The 17,122-nt window shown below is 37.8% G+C and overlaps 1 protein-coding gene across 1 annotated transcript in view; it reads left to right on the top strand.

Moving 5' to 3' along the window:
* The first annotated feature begins 13,286 nt into the window (after positions 1–13,286).
* The window catches only part of LOC121507973 (alpha-1,6-mannosylglycoprotein 6-beta-N-acetylglucosaminyltransferase B-like), a 187,880-nt gene continuing 184,044 nt past the window's right edge, over positions 13,287–17,122 (top strand). The window contains exon 1 of the mRNA XM_041784406.1: positions 13,287–13,766. Coding sequence (XP_041640340.1) covers positions 13,699–13,766 — 68 coding nt within the window. The 5' untranslated portion in view covers positions 13,287–13,698. The remainder of the gene's footprint in view (positions 13,767–17,122) is intronic.

The raw sequence follows: 17,122 nt of genomic DNA, 5'->3' as shown, positions 1-17,122 counted from the left end.
TTCGTTTAGAAAGCTAAAACGAGAAGGTTTTAGCTTTCTGCCAACAAGTAAATGGTCAGAAGTTTGACTTTCACAGCACATGGCGTTCAGTAGCGAGAGAATGATTCCACATTTCATCCTAAACAGCTGTTGCATTTGATTTTAAGTTAAGTCACACTTTATAAAAAACAACCTGGTTATCGATTCGTTTTCTCTTGTATTATTTCACTTTAAGAAAAGGTTATATTTTACTGTGTAACCTCCTCAGGTATCAAAAGTAGCTTCTCAGTACCTAGCACTTTGAGAGCATTTTAAATGACTTTTTACTTTTACTTGAGTAGATTTAAAGATGCAAAATATCCTTACTTTTACTTGAGTACAATAGTCTAGTACTTTTTCCACCTCTGAGCTACCATCAATATGTGTTTGAGAGCAGGGATTTGTTATTTTGAATTAAATTAGAATATCAATCAGGACCCAGTATAATTATACAACATAGATGTTCTCTCTTACAGTTTTACTGCATGTAGAGTGTCAAAAATATTGTCTTGTTTCCCTAAGTATCATCAATTTTTACCAGTAGTGTCCAAACTGCAGCGTGTGGTCCATTTTTAATTGGCCTGCAGTAAATTCATTGAAAAAATGAAATAAGGCCCACATTAAAACATGATGCTTGTGCTGTATTGTAATTTTGTACTATTTTGTATAGATTTTTCCACCTATGTTGAGTATGGCTATTTGTAGAATGTAGTGTTTGTTTCAGAAAAGAAAACAAAATTCAATCAATATCACCCGTGGAAGTAATCATCATCGAGGTATTTGAGATGAAACATAAAACTGATGTTAAATAAAATTGCCAAAGCAGACTATGATGAACTCCACAAGAAGAACCAATATTTTTTCCTTTAGAATCCTAAATCTACAATAAATCTAAGAGTATTTTCTGTTCTTAAAAGTAGGGTTTTAAGGTTGAAAGATTTGGATTTCCTGTCTCTAGTGGAACAGATGATTAAATTCTGGAAAAATACAGCCCCTTGTCACATTCAGGGTTTCTTCATGAAAAATAATTTGGCATCATTGATCTATTTTAGGAGCAAATCTTTTGTTATCATTTCCAAATATGACACAAACCCTCTGTGTATCTTTCAGTCACACTCTGCAGAAATGCCGAGGGTCAGACTTTGCACAGAGACGGCTCCAAGATATTTCCATCTTTGTATCGGTAAGTGTTTAAGGCTATGTGATGGAGGGTGTGAGTGTATGTGAGTGTCAAGTCACACAGGAGAAGGAAGTCAATCTCGGATGTAATGAAAATGCAAATTGTCCCTCCTGTGTCAACCTCTGCTGTCAATCAGCATCACAACCTCCATCTCCTTTCAACCTTTCACAAAACGGCTCACAATCAACCCAGACATGCCGGGGACAAATCACTCCAGTGAGCCATTTCCCTCATTCATTACTGATAAATCAATCCCCCTTATTGTTAAATCCTCTATCTCAAGTCAGTTCTCTATTCCTCCATCGATTTCTATCAATCTGTCAATTTGTCTTTATCTCTCCCTTCAACATTTTCTCCTCTGTCCCATCTAGAGGGAGCCTCTGTGATTGGTATAAAAAAGTTTAAAAGCGATAAAGGGTGCGGATAGCTGGAAGAGAAAAGGATGATTAATGATTAGTAATTAGCTCCAGACTTTGTTTTCAATTACAGTTCAGAGGTAATGGATTGGTTTTTTGTTTGTTTTTTGTGCCCAACTCCAGACTCCCAATTAGGCCGTCTTTGTTTCAGAGACCAGGGTGGGCGGAACAAAAACCGAGTGGCTCTAAATTAACAAAAGGAGGCTTATTTCACTGCCATGGCTAATTTTCTCCTTTTGGTTCTATCACTTGAGGATTTCTCTGCAGCAGACTTTCAGAATCTGGGTGCTGAAGCAGAAAAATAACCCTTGTTGGCAGGAGTGCTGTAGTCTTTCCTAATTTGTGTTGTAAATTTGTGTTTCAGAAGCAGAACTCTCGCTGTTCTTGCACAAACAGACAGCAGCACACCCAATTACAATACAGATCTGAGTCTGTGTTGTGTTTTTGTTTGTTTGAGCAACAGTGCCCAAAATGTGAGCAGCAATAACTGAATTTATTTGCTACCCAAGAAGAACAAAAAAAATGTTCCAAATGATGTAAAAACATTTCAAGTCTATGAGGCAATCTCTTTGCAAGCAGGTTTCTTTTTACTCATCCTGTAATGTCTCTGAAATCTTGTGAATGTAAATTCGATATCTGCTTTTGCTATGTGTCTGTATTGTTCTAAACGGACCCCTCAGGGAAATATGTGAGGCTAAGCTGCTAAACGCTCCACTATGTTCAACAAATAGGTGCTAACTTATGAGCCTTTTCATGAGAAAGTAGTACCCTGCAGCGGCATGAAAGCCTGAACTAAATTAGCAAAGTCCTGGCACAGGAAAAAATAGAGCATACAGATGCCTTCACAGTTTGTGCTCCTAATGGAAGGAAGCTTATCTTTTCACAACCACACCCATGAGAATCATTACACTAACTATCCCTACACCACGACTGATGCCCCACAAATGACAGAGTCCCTCTAGTTAGATGCTGAGTCATTTTTCCCATTACTAAACTCCCATTTTGCATTGGCTGAACTTCTGAAACATTTTTATGCCCCCACACCATCAATAGCTAAGGGTCAGGCCATTCTAATAAACAACAATCCAAGGCCGCCCATAAGGGGGCATAAAGCAGAGAGCTTAATAGAAAATAATTACACAATTGGGAAAGTAGCAAAAAAAAGGTGAAAGGTGGCAAAAATTGGTGAAAACTGCAAAAAAAAAAATGGTGAGATGGCCAAAAAGTGGTTAAAATTGGCAAAAAGTGGCAAAAATGGGTAAAAATGGCGAATTAAATGGGAAAAAATGGATATGAAGTGGCAAGACTGGGGCAAATATTAACAAAAGAAAAACGGTGTAAAGTGGCAAAAAGTGTTGAAAGTGGAAAATGGTTTTAAAAGTGGCAAATAATGGTGAAAGTGGTAAAAACTGGTTCAAAGTGGCAAAAAAGTGACAACATAGTGGCAAAGTTTGCCAAAAAGTGCCATCTATCATATTGATTTCCTAGATAAATCACAAGTTGGGAGGGCCCATTCATGTTTTTTTTCAGGGGCCCAGTCAATTATTTGGGCAGCCCTGACCATAACTGCAGATTGTGCTGACAGATTTCCTTAAATTCTACAGAAATGATCACCCTGACTCAATCATGAAATAATTAGATTTTACAGGCCATAGGTCAAAAGTCAAGGTCAATGGGTAACATTTATATAAGCTCCTTTCCAAGCCATTCCTGTGAACACAACTTTTGAGGTCTTTGAGGGATCTTCTTGAGACTTTGCAGAAATGTCCAGTGGGACTCAAGGATTAACTGATAAGATTTTGCAGGCCACAGGTCAAAAGTCAAAGGCCTCATGTGCATCTTTTGCTTGTGAATGTGATATCTTAAGAATGCTTAGACTGATTTTTTCAAACTGCACAAATGTCCAGGGTGACTCAAAGATTGAATGGTTAGATTTTGGAGTTCAAAGGTCAAAGTCATAAAGTCCCTTGGTCAGCCATTGCCTATAACATTTCAACACAATAATGCAGGGTTAATTTTATAACCCAAATGCTGGGTCAAGGCTGTTGGGACACAGGTTGGTTAGGTTTGACCCTATGTTGGATTTAAAATATGGACCCAGCAAAATAGGTTGCTTAATGGGCAGGGCAATGAAAGACAGACACTGCCATTTCAGATTTTGGGGGGCCGAGGTTTCCCATCATGCTTTTGATGGGTTGTTTAGATGTGTTTTAGATGCTTTTATATGTGTTCAGATGTTTTGTGTTGTACAGCAATCATTGTTGGGATTCTTTTGCTCATGCTTTTGGTGTCTTCCTGTTGTTTCAATTAAACACTTCTGCACCATGAGTGTAGTCATCCACTAAGTTGGTCACTTCCTGACTGGGGACAAGGTTGGCCTGCTGTAGAGAAAGCAATTCCATTTAAACTCATGGAGCCTCCTAGCTCTGCATCTGTCATTTAAATCCAGGCACATCTGACTGGAAGGAGACCCAGAATATGCTGAAGGATTATATATAGGATATTTCCTGTCTAGTCTGGGTTAGGGTAATTGATTTTTATTTACATTTTTACCCAACACTTTTGTGTCAAGCCCATAACCCAATCTTGCTGAGCTGAATTAAGTCAGGGTTGAGTCGGTCCCTTGTGGACCTAGCACTGGGTTACAAATAACCCTAATTGTGTTATTTTTAATCCAGCAGTTTTAAGAGTGTATGGATCATACTACCACGGACAAAACCACAGCCCTTCTTTTTGACCCATAACTGTACTTTTGCCATACAGCAATTAGATACCTTGCATAGGCATATACTGCCAGGTGATTGTATAAGTTACTTAAGTAAATACATAATTTGTCCAGATATGGTTTTACAGCCAGCATCAAAAGAAAAATAGCTGTTAACTTACAAGTGAATTCAGCAACAGGCCAAAGATTCCAACTTTATTCTGCTTGAAGACAGAGGTCTCAGTTCACTTCCATGTGCTCTAGAGTAATAAGAATGTGATCCAAGTCAAACAAGGACCAAAAAAGGGAAGTGAACTAAAATGCTCTCTTTTGTGGGTTGTTTGGCAAGACATTGAAAAAAAAGACATGGCTGAACATGAAATCATCTCAGGATCTGGTAACAAAGCTGGTGCAAAGCAGATGGATTTGTGAGACTCCATCTCTGTCATCAGGCAAATCCATCTTGAAAAGCTCCAGTCCATAATGTTTGTGCCTAACAGGGCACTGTTTGGGCCAATCAGCAGTCGTCTGAGGAGAATGAAGTTGTGCTCAGAGTTGTTTGCAAAGGCTGCCTCCAGTGCAGAGATTAGCTCGCATGTGGTTTTAGCAAAGCAACAGTTTTACCAGAACTTGACCATGTTTCTGCATGAAACAAATAATAAAAACAACACTAAATGTTTTTCATGATGGGGAAAAATGTTTTCACTCTTCTGCTGGCCTGCTTCAGCATGTGTTTGTGAGAGTTTTGGGGGCAAGGGTTAGTTTTTTTTGTGAGTGGTTGTATACAGAGCTAGAAAGGGAAGAGAGCAACAATCAAAACTTTTGATGATGGAAAGGATAGCTGTAGTGATTTAACTGTAGGAAAGCGGTAGTTTAATCAGAAATGGACCACATTTCCTTTTAAAACAAGAGCAAAAATCCACACCGAAAGCTTGTAGTCTTGAAGTGTGAAGTTATGCCCTTCCAAACACTTTCCATTGGATCTCTCCCAGATGAATGTGAATATATCATGGATATTTGAAACAGTCAATCTGTCATGTCAGGTTAAGGATCTGGAGCTGCAACACCAACCAGCTATGCTACAAAGTATTTGATCTGCTTTGGTGTACTTGACTCAGTGCAGTGTGTAAGCTAACTCAATCAAATCAAAATGAAAAATTATTGTGATATTAGACATGCTGTCCTTCATCTAGAGCTGGGGAATATGGTCTAAAACGTATGTTGTGATATTTTTAGGCTATATCATGATTCACAATTTATATAAAAAAATAAAAAAATCTCCTATAAATTGCTGTGTAAATGTTTAATTCAGCTCTTTGATGCATGAAAGGTCACCTGTATGATGATTATAGTTGACTTTTGTGTTATATTTTGTAAAGCTTGTCTACAGAAAGGGTAAATCATTATAGCACACTTTTTAATAAAAAAAAAAAGATGTTACTATAGTCATTTTATACATCTCATGTGGCAAAAGCCGTGATATATCGAGTATACTCCTTATATATTACCCAACCCTATCTTCATCCTCACTGTAGTGAATTTTGACTCTTGATGAGAACAACTGTTATTGTATCATTTTTATATATATTGTGGTATATACAGTGCTTAACAAATTTATTAGACCACCTGTCATATTTGTCTCAAAGACCATCCAGCATCATGAAGTGCTTTAATGCGGACTCTTTCATTTTCAGTGAGCTCTCCACGTTTTACCATTTTTAACAGGAATGAGGAATTTCAAACTGAATTCACCCATTCTCTGAGGTCTTCTCTGAGAAGTCAGAAATGAATCAAGCATAACATTCAACCACTAAAACTCATTTTTCTGTGCAGGAATGCAAGTTAATAACTATAATTTGACATATTAATCAAGAAATAACAATCTGCTCTACTATTTTTTCAGTGTTTTGTAAATCAGTCCATTTGAAAATCCATGGATAACAATAATTATTATATTTTAGCATTAAAAATATCATTTGGGTTAAAGAGCTTCTACATATTGGTGTATTAACCATTGCAGAAACATAAAAAAAGATTTTGGTAATTACCAATGCTGTTAATTTAGGGCAGCTGTGGCATAAACCTTTCTTTGGTTAGGGTTAGGGTGGTCTAATAAATTTGCTAAAACAAGCTAAAAGCATAATAGACTACATGGCTCTCATGTGGATGCTTTAGTAAAATGCCCTAGGAACTGGAACACTTATGTTGTTTCCCTTTTCTTTTTCAGTTTCTCCACCCTGCCTGAGAAATAAGATTGGCCGTAACCAATGTTTGCAGTGATATGGGATTTTTCTGCATGATCAGTTTTTGATTTTGATTTTCCATCTATTTGTCAACTCTTCCCGAGGCAGCAGTTTACCTTTAACATCACTGGCATGAATCAGTCAATCAAAATAGCATTTGTTTCATTTATTAAGCATTCCCTTCATCCTTTTCAACATGCATTTAGAAATTAGATAGTAGCTTAGAGTTTGGCTTCCATCAGAAACAGGAAATCAGTTCACACTGCTGTCCTGATGAATCTACGTTGACTAAAAATACAGAATCCTCAGCCTTAACTTGACACAGTATGTCCAGAGATCTCCAACTAGACACACACCCAATCACTGAGAGCATTTTGTGATCTTTAATTGACAGGTATGAAAAACATTCTGTAGATTATTTTTATGACAGTCATAATAAATCCTTGATGTTTGGCTTCTCTAGTTCGTTAAAATTCAAATAACAGCAAAAAGTGTTAAAAACAAGTTTGTTTGTTTTTTTGTTTGTTTTTTTTTTGGAGATGCATTAATCATTATCTTTTCTTAACGAGGTAAAAGCATTTATTTACTAATGGCTGGTAGATCAGAGTTTAATTGAGGGCATCTTCATGACACATAAGGCTGCTGAGCAATGATTAGTTTTGTAATCATTCTTCAAGCTGTAATGATTTCTCCGCTGATTATTATTCGTCATCATTTCAGTCACAGATTTGTGCTGCTTCATCCATCCAGATTTGTTTAGATGATTTAACATGTGACAATCAAATATGCTGGAGATAATCCTGCAGGCTGTGCACTGACATTTACAAGAAAAGGGGATTCCTCAACCCTGACACATCACAAGATTAACAAATCATTCAATGTCTGGTCTTTAAAAAAAACAAGAAAGAAAAACAACAGTGAGGAAGAATTGGGGTGTTAGCTGTGACTTTGGCTTCAGCACCAGGATGTAAAGTAAATCCTACCAAACAAATGAGAATCCCTACATGGACTGTTGACTTTGGTAAAACATGCAACTCAATTATCTGAACATTTTTTCATGTTCTAAAAAATAAATCACAGAGATGCAAACATACTCCATGCAATGGCAAAGCAATCTCTGCTGAGGTCTAATGTTCTTTCTGTCAGCCATCATATGTCATGACTTCGGCATGGACTGTCCTGATTTTTTAAATAATGTAACAACTATAAGTTATTGAGTGAAATGAAAGACATAGACATGATTTACAACCAGTGACATTTTAACGAGTTTTGCTTATGCCTGTGCCATATTCAGCTTTTCTGAACTCACATGATCGATGACCAGTTATTTCAGATTTTCATCATTATTTTAAAGTCTTTATTCATTTACAAGAAAGTCTTTGAAGCAGGAATCTGATTAAAGCATTAGAGCAGGTAAGCTCTGGTGAAATATGCTTTAACTCTGTGGTTCTCAACTAGTGGGCTGAACCCAAAATGGGTCGGGAAGCTCTTTTTATTGAAAATGTACCAAAAGTCTATGTATGTCTATGCCCCTGAGTGGATTTACAGTAAATTCATACATGTATTTTCTTGGCTTTCCTATGATGACACATAAATTTCAGTACTTGTCTCAAGATTTACATTTATTTATTTCTTTTTTGTTTGATAATAAAGCTGGTTTTCCTAAGATAAGTAAATTCCAAGAGAAATTACCAACCAGCAGCTATCTGAGGTAAAAAAGTGAAATAAGAAGTACTGCATGAAAATCCCTCTGTGCTTTTCAAATGTTTTTGCCTTGTCCTATCTCTTTCTTTAATAGTTTTTCCCTTTCTTTTAGGGTCCAAACTGTAAAATTTTCCATGAAATACATTGTCATTTTTGTATTTGGGGTGTGATTCGCCAGGCCGGCCCTTTTTTTTTTTCTATTTTTTTTTCTTTGCAACTATTTAGTTATTTACAAAATGTAATTTAGTTTTTTTTGTACTACTCAGTACCAGTAGCAGCTACAGTGAGTCTGTTTGGGCAGAAACATCAGTGTTACCTTTCTAAAGACAGGCGAGATTGTTTGTGCTTGTACTGCAAATGGTTCAGACACAGCGATCAGTTTAATTTGGGTATTCATGGGTCAGAGTTTTTGACCCTTTGTCCCCGTAACTCTAAGAAGTTAAGAAGGAGGTGGGGGGGTCCTGATCCCTGACCAGGTGAAAACCATTGCTCTAGTCTACTTTATGTGCCTGTCTGTTTACTTGTTTTGTCACCCAGACTACAAGAAAGGTGTGTTAAGCAAACCATATGCATGAAACGCTGCCGTGATCTGTGCTCCAGTCGTTCTGAGTCTCTTGAAAGCGTCCTAGTGTTTGAGTTTCTTAACAGCAATCCTTATATTTTGCAGTGTTGCTGCATATGTGTTTAGCTTTCTGATTCAAATGTATTGCAGTGCTGTGTCATTTAAAATTAATTGTTTATTTGGAAAACATTCTTCCAGTTTTCAATGACTGATTTTAAAAATCTTTCTTCCACTGTTTTATAAATATCAGGTTCACTAGGGGAAACATAATCACACTATCACAGCAGAGATGTGACCAGGGCTCTGCCCTTAAGTGGGATCATACGTCTTTGCTTTCTCCAGCTGGAACATAGTGGTGGATCTCTGGTTGTTAAATTTTGCATAGAGAAATAATGGATGAGCGTGTAGATGATTAAAAAAAAAACTGGTTAAATTTGTTTGGCGTGGTGATTTTGGCTTGCATGAGCTACATCATGAAAAAAATCTTGGAAAATTAAATTACATTTTTTTCATCCCCTAGTCTGAAATGAGATCTCTAATGATCATACCTGCAGTATTCCTCACTTGCTGAGAAAAATAATGGCCTTTGTGTGCAAGTAGAGGTGCTGCAAAGAATTATGGGCCCTGTGAAAAGAGGTCACATTAGATCCCCACCACCACATCCCAAACCAACCCTGAGCTACTGCACTCTGAAACACAAAAGTGTATAGAAACATTTGACAGGTTTTATATAGGAAAATGTTGCAAATGTCTGTGTAGAATTTAGATGGTATATCAGTATTTGTTTCCATTTTTTTATAACTAAAATGAAGGATTATTCAGTTTTGGTTGGTGCCTCGAGCTTTAACTTTGATGTTGTGGGATCAAACAGGTAACATGGTTGATTTTTACTAAAAATCACATCAAAATTATGAATTCTGGTATTGGTAACCATTTCTTATCTAAAATACAGGGATTTGATTTTTAGTAACTCATACCTCCATGTTACTTTACTGCAATAAAACCAAGAGAAGACTTTATTTTATTGGTCAAGAGTGAAGAAAGGATCCTCTCATTGGGATGGGTTAATAATTTAGAATGGAAAAAATTATCATCATAGTTTTAGGGGCCCCTGGCAGAACTGTCCTAACTTCCCCCTTCATGCAGCATCCATATATGTTGGTTAGTATCTCAGCCTTACCACAAACAAAGCAGAACAACATCACTACATGCCCAGCACAAAACATCAGGTCTGTCTTTTGTTTTTGTTACAGTTTGCCTGCTTCTGCTGTGTCTGTGGCTTTACAGATGCTGGTTAGCACAGCCTAGGGAGAGATGCTGTTTCAAAGTAGATAGCTCATTAACAATAGTGACAAGTGCTGTAGAGGGAACTTAACCAACACAGCAGGACTGGAGTAGTGAAGGCATACAGCTGGCTATTAAAGCTGTGACAGGACCAGAACAGTGTAGCTGAATTACAATTGATACCAGCTTAGGTTTCAAAGAAAACCTGTTCCCTGATGCCTTTGGTAGCTTCTTTAAACACAGCTTTTCTAAAGGTTAGGAGGCATCTCTAAATGATTCATTAAAAGTGGTCAAGGGACAAAGTATACTTGCTATTTCCATAGTCTGGGGATGCCTCATGCCACTGTCTAATGCTTTCTAAACTTCAGTGATTTCTACTAGAGAGTGTATGTGTGCCTGCGTGTGTCTGCACACTCCTGTGTTCGTGTATTGAAGCTTACTGCATACACACAAACGCACACTCACAGGCATACAAACAAAAGGTGTAAAAATCCTATGTTTGCCCAGTGGATTCCCGCTGATAGAGGAGAACTATTCCCACAACCCGCAGAGAGGGACAGCGTGCGTGGGCGGCACGCTGTCAGTCAAATCCACATGTTCCAAAGCAAGTGATGCATGAAGGGAGTTTGAGATTTCACTGTCATCTTCAGTCTGGTCCCCTGCAGATCTCTCCCCCCTTTCTGCATCCATTTCTGCTCTAACGCTCTGCTGGCCACAAAGACTGTGTAATCTGGGCTCTGACTACCACTGACTGCAGATCATTTAACAGAACAAATATGATTTGAAGGTGTAGCTCAAGTCCTTTACCTGTATAGAAATATCCACTTTGGTTTGTGTGTTTTTGACTTTACTAGGTGGCAGCTGAGAAAAGAAGACCACATTCTTGAACTGAGATGTTTACTGTGGTAATTAATTCTGCATCTCTCCCTTTTTTATTGTCAACACAGTACTACCATTGCTGCTGTACTTCTGCTTGTCGCTGGGTGCCGCTGTTGCCACCTGTTCACGTTCGCTGTCCTTGGTCCTGAAATGGCCATGCAGAGAAAATGGGTTTTCCCCTGCTTCCCTCTTGATAGTCACTACAAAATGGTTCAATCACGGTCCAAAATGAGTCAAAACAAGTGCCATAAGTAATGTGACCTTTTAAATCTTTAGAGACACCCCCTAAAACTAATTAAAAGACCCCTTGAGCATCACTGTTCAACAATATCAATCCAACTTTGCTATTCAGAGCTCAGTCAAGCGACGATCTTTTTTGTGTACAATCAAAAAGTAGTTTTTCACAGCTTGGAGATTTTGAGCTTGGATGTAGAAACAGTGAAAGTTGAAATTTTCAGTGCTGTTTGGGTGTTTTTAGGCCTTGTTTATGTCATGTCATAGCGCCGTGTGTGTGTGTGTGTTGGGGGTGGTGGTATGTTTGCCGAGATTTCAAACCCTTTGGATCTATCCATCACTGTGCCGATGGACCTGCATCGAATCAACCAAAGGAAGGTACACCGACACAGGAAAACCGGGATTCCCCTTCAAAATAAGAGAAAACGATACTTTCGCTAAATGTGCTTTTAGCGTTTATTCCTTTGGGCTTACTGTACCAAAGAGGTTGATTACAAAGTTTTAAACCAATAGACCCCTGCTACATAGCAGTCTGCTATGTAAAACCATTTTAAATGCAATGAAAGTACAGCTTGAGGACAGGACATAGCATAATCCATCTTTCACCCTATCAGCAGTGTCAGCATATTGTGAAAAAAAGCAATAAATTCATCTAATTATTCATTGAATGACACATTTTTTCCTTGTGCAGTATTTTAATACTGACTTTAGAATTTGTGTTTGTCATGGCTTTAACAAAAAGTAATGACTAATGCATTAATCCCAATTAACGACTCAGATCCACAGTTAGTGCCTTTTATTTATTTATGGCACTATTAATCTCATGCTTTATTGTCCCTTAAAACACACTTTAGTTCAGCCATTATACAGCTTCTCCCAGCTACAGTGGCCTGGAAGTGCAATTCAAAATTACAGTCTTAAACACCAAACTTACATTTTACTTAACACATTTACAAAGTTGGTTTTAAAAAGTACAAAATCTGAAGCACTCTTGCAAAACTTGAAACTTGGGTGAGGTCGGGCATCTGGTAATTTTCTGATAAATACCGTTGTTTGAAAGTTTGTTCCAGAAGTTGTAAAAGTGTTCGACAACCCTTGAATTTGTCTCAGATCATGCAGCAGTGTTTGTGTTAATTTGTTTTCTAAAATGCAAATTTCAAATTCCCATTGTACTTTACCAAGTTTTATATTTGTGTTATAATGTGTTTGTTAAAACTGTGTCAGACTGTAATTCTGTGTCTGATTTCAATTTCAATTTTTTTTTTTTTTTAATATAAATTTTTTTCCCATCATTTGCAAAAGTGTTTTGCTGTTATGAAATGTAGAAATGTTTCGGTATATATGAATTTGTTTCAAGCTTTGTAATTGTTTCAGACTTTGTAATTTTGAATTGCACCTCAAGGCCACCATACCCTGCAGCCACAGTGGTGCAAAATTGGTCCACCACCACTCCTTAATGTGAAACTCCTTAATGAATGAATGAGGAAAGAAAGAAAGAAAGAAAGAGAAAGGGCATCTGTACTTTGTGCTGTCAAACATTGTCCCTGTGTACTGTTCCCTAATTTCTTATGCCATCATAACATGATCCTTTTGCCATGGCTCAGTTCATGTCTTCATCTGTGATCTTAAAGTGGAATTTTAAAATGGGATTTAAAAGAAGGGATGCACTCAATAACAATTATTTACAGAATTTTTTTAATTAATTGCAATAAACTTTTGCAGATTTGAAATCCCTTTTATATATATAAATCCGTTGTTAAAAATCATTTTATAAAGTTTTTCCTATTTTCAGTCGTCTACATTATTCCCCCCCCCCAAATCCACTTAAAATTATTTGTACAATCATCTCAGGCAATGCCAGTGATTTTAGGTTTGATCAATATAAATTTAGAAGAAAAGATAGCCTCTTCAATGACAATGGGGTACTTATCAACCGTGCTTTTATTGTGAAAGTGTCAACAGGATGTAAAAGACTTTGCCTTAGTTAACTTGTCTCGTGAGAAGTCAGTGAGTGTGAGACAACAAGGCTACCTGACACAGTCGCGCGGGCTGTGCTGTGAAGTTGAACCGTACGTGAAGCAGGCTGTCCTCTCCGTGATATATATCACAAAGAAACACGGAACGTAACACTTTTATTTCACAACAACGCAATTTTTAAATAATTGACGTGGTCATGACTCCTACTGCCAACCCAGCCTGCAGCGATTTCAGCTCAGATTCTGAGAGTCCGCTGGATGAAGGAATAACGCTTTAAATCACTCTTTCACTCACTGGAGAGGAGATTTGCTGAATGAAACTTTGAACCTTTTCTTCTGGAGGGGTTAGATAAGCACACATGGGTGCCTGTTCATTAAAATAACCGAGTTTCTGCCACTTACACGGACCTCTGGATGGGACGAAGATAAAATGTGTGGTCACCTGAAGATCCCGGTCGGGAGGTTAGCAACAATGTCAGGGGTCGCTCGTTTTGGAAAATGATTACTGGAAGCACCGACGGAAAAATAATGGTCAGAAGATGTCTAGTGACGTTCAAACCGTTCAGGTAAGAGACAAAGAGCCCACGATGTTATCTGTTTCTTTGCAGCCTCGAGCGTTTTAATGGGTTAGTATCGATTACATGGTATGTTTCTTTCACTGCACTGATGTTGACACTTGTACGTACCCTCCTGAACAGAAGTGTCAAGTACTTACTAAATATAAAGGCTGAAATGAGAGTAAAGCCTAGACAAAGTTCACTACTACAGCAGTGTGTGGAGTGGAGGTGTGCATGGACACACATATGCTCACACAGGCCAGATGTTCCTCTGCTGGATGAATGAGATTTAGAGCCATATGGATAGAGGGACAATATGCCGGAATAAATCATGAAGGATCTCAACGAAATAAGCTTTACTACCAGTCATCTCAGGTATGACTGTGATTCTTACTGCATGGATGGCTCTATTATCATTCTGTGCCTGGACTTTGAGATCATAATTTCTCTATTTTCTCTGTTATATGTTCTTCAAGTTTAGTGGTACCTAGTGGGGGATGAAAGATGGCCACTTTTTAACCCACTCTCGATCTGTTGTAACTAACTGTATTTCCACATTGTAACATCTGTGCAGCCAGTTCCTCATGAAAGACTTGCTCATGCTGCTAGATACTCACCTGCCATACAGATAAGCTTGTTACAAGACCTTTGTGTGACCTTTATAACTTAATTTCATTACATATTTTACTTTCTTGACAATTCAAAGTACAAAAAAATTCAATATGGATTAGGGCTGGCCAATAAATTGCAAATTAGTTTATAAAGCAATATATCCTGCTGCAATTTACAAATCGCAGGAGCTGTAGTACCATCCATCCGTTTTCTATACCGCTTATACCGTTAGGGATCACGGTGGGGCTGGAGCCTATTTCAGCTGTCATTGAGCGAGAGGCGGGGTACACCCTGGACTGGTCGCCAGTCAATTGCAGGGCTGACATATAGACAACCTGGCACGCTCACACTCAGACCTACGGTCAATTTAGACTCTAGAGTCATCAGTTAACCTAAAGAGTATGTTTTTGGTGGTGGGAGGAAGCCAGAGTTCCCAGAGAGAACCCGCGCATGCATGGGGGAGAACATGCAAACTCTGCACAGAAAGGCCCTGACCAGGAAGAGAACCAGGAACCTTACTGTGAGGCAACAGCGCTAACCCCTGCGCTTCCTTGCAGCCAAGTTGCAGTAACAGTTTAATGTATTCTTTTTTTTTTTGCATTTTATGTACATTATGCAAACATTCAAGTTTCATTTTTTTCAGAGTGGTTTACAAAAATCCTCCTTTTCATGTTTTATGTTTGTTTTTTCTTAATCAAAACAAGTTACATAAAAACAATAATCCCTTTCAATGTAGCAATTAATAAAATTTGCAATATAAGCAACATAATTGCAATTAGATTTATTTTTTTCCTAATTCTGCCCTAATTCATTCTATCTAATATTGATGAAGCTCAGCATTAGTTCATGGAAGTCATATCCTCCGCTACAATCAGCTGATAGCCAGCTGCTACCGATTATTGCCTCTCAGCTCCCACAGCCAATCACAGCCCTTTCTCTAAACACAGACGTTCATTTAAATATGACGTACTTCTCACTAATCTCTGTTGGCATCAGTGCTGATGCATCACGCTTCTGCTACTGCTGGCAAAGCTTTACCTCCCCTACCCCAGCCACCTCCTTTATGGCTTAAAGCTTGTTGCATCCTCATGTTCAAATTCATGCTACTATGGATTACTACTATGGATAAATGTATCTATGCATGTGGGGGTTTCTAGCTATACACTCTTTGGAATTTAGGTTATAATATAGAAGGCTTTATTGCTTGAATTTGTTGAAAAATACATAAGATAAGGAACCTAATAATGATCACATATTAAACCACAATTGCAATGTTGGGAAAAAATGCAGATTTTAGATTATTTTTGCAAACCATTCAACCTAATGGTATATAATAAACCAAACAACAAAGCATCAAAGCAATAAAGCATTTTTTTGTATAGTAGGGTTCTGAATTGATACGAGTTCCCCGCACTATCAGTATAAACATATCAACAGGAATCAGCATCGTCACACATGAGTAACCAAAGTTTTAAGTTGTTTCAGTCCTGAGGTTTATCTTTGATGGTAGAAAAAGTTTCTTGAAAAACAGCAGAACTAACACAAATACCACGGCTCCTCCACGCCTCGCAGAGCTCCCTTAGCTTTAAAATCATCTACCTAGAGGCAAAATCTGATAAGTCTATATGTGCGAGGAAGCCAATTAGCTGATAGCAGATCTTGCCTTCTGATCCAATTATAGGGAGCAGAGCATTTACTTTAAGTCTGTTAATTAAAGACTCGTCAGGCAGGACCGGGGACCTAATCCTCTCATATCACCCACCTAACGCCACTTTGGAAAAAAATGTCTAAATGATAAGAGCAGAAATGATCGCCCTAGGACTGCATCAGGCCAGATACTGTACGCCCACATAAGCTTAATATTTTTCTCTTTCCTCTATGTTCTTTTCCGATTCATCACTGTGGAGCTTACAGCACTGCAACGAACACCCTATCCTTTACAAACACATTCACACAAATCATTATTGATGCATAAATCACAGAGAAAATAATAGATGAAGCCGATTTGAAGGGTTTGCTGAAATTCCCTCCTTGTAAACCTTTTATCTTTGTTAACCTTTATTCAGTTTTCCTTACTATAACAAACAAAGAATGAGAATGAAAAGCAAATACTTAATCACGTTGCTGATAACGATTTTCACCTTCCACCTACTTGGCTTTCTGACCCTGATGGCTGTAAGGCAAATACATAATCTATGCAGGCATTATGGTGCCAGATTTATGACAAATAATCCCTTGATCATATCTGTATGGGATTGGATTCACATCAGTTATCGTGTGGCTGCTCTGTGGTCCTCTGACAATGATTGAGCTATTCTAATTAATTCTGCAATATGCCTGGAACAGATGGGACTAATATTTATTTTATTATTTTATAATATCACAGACAGAGAGGTAAATGAGAAACTCTAGTGAGTGAGTGTGTGCCAGCTGCTTGGATGCTTGCACTTTGATTTAAATACAGTATCATTATGATTCCTCATGTTTTAAATCAATAAAGATGTTTCAAACAGGCAGGTTGTTGACAAGCTGACTTTGATTTGAAGCCTCCAGTTTTAATCCAGCCATCATTACTTCAAAGTATCATCTAATAATCCTCTACACACAAATTACATCGATAATTGGAATGGGGGAGGTTTTATCTCAACATGCATTCATACACAAATTATAGTTTGTCATCTTTCAAGTGTAATCAGGATGATAATTCATTAGATCCTGCTGCAGCTTAAATTGTAATCTGATGAATTGGGTTA

The sequence above is a fragment of the Cheilinus undulatus genome, linkage group 4 (genome assembly GCF_018320785.1).
Source record: "Cheilinus undulatus linkage group 4, ASM1832078v1, whole genome shotgun sequence".
NCBI classification, from domain to species: Eukaryota; Metazoa; Chordata; class Actinopteri; order Labriformes; family Labridae; genus Cheilinus; species Cheilinus undulatus.
Note: the sequence above shows the minus strand (reverse complement) of the source record. Positions and strands in the feature narration are given on the sequence as shown.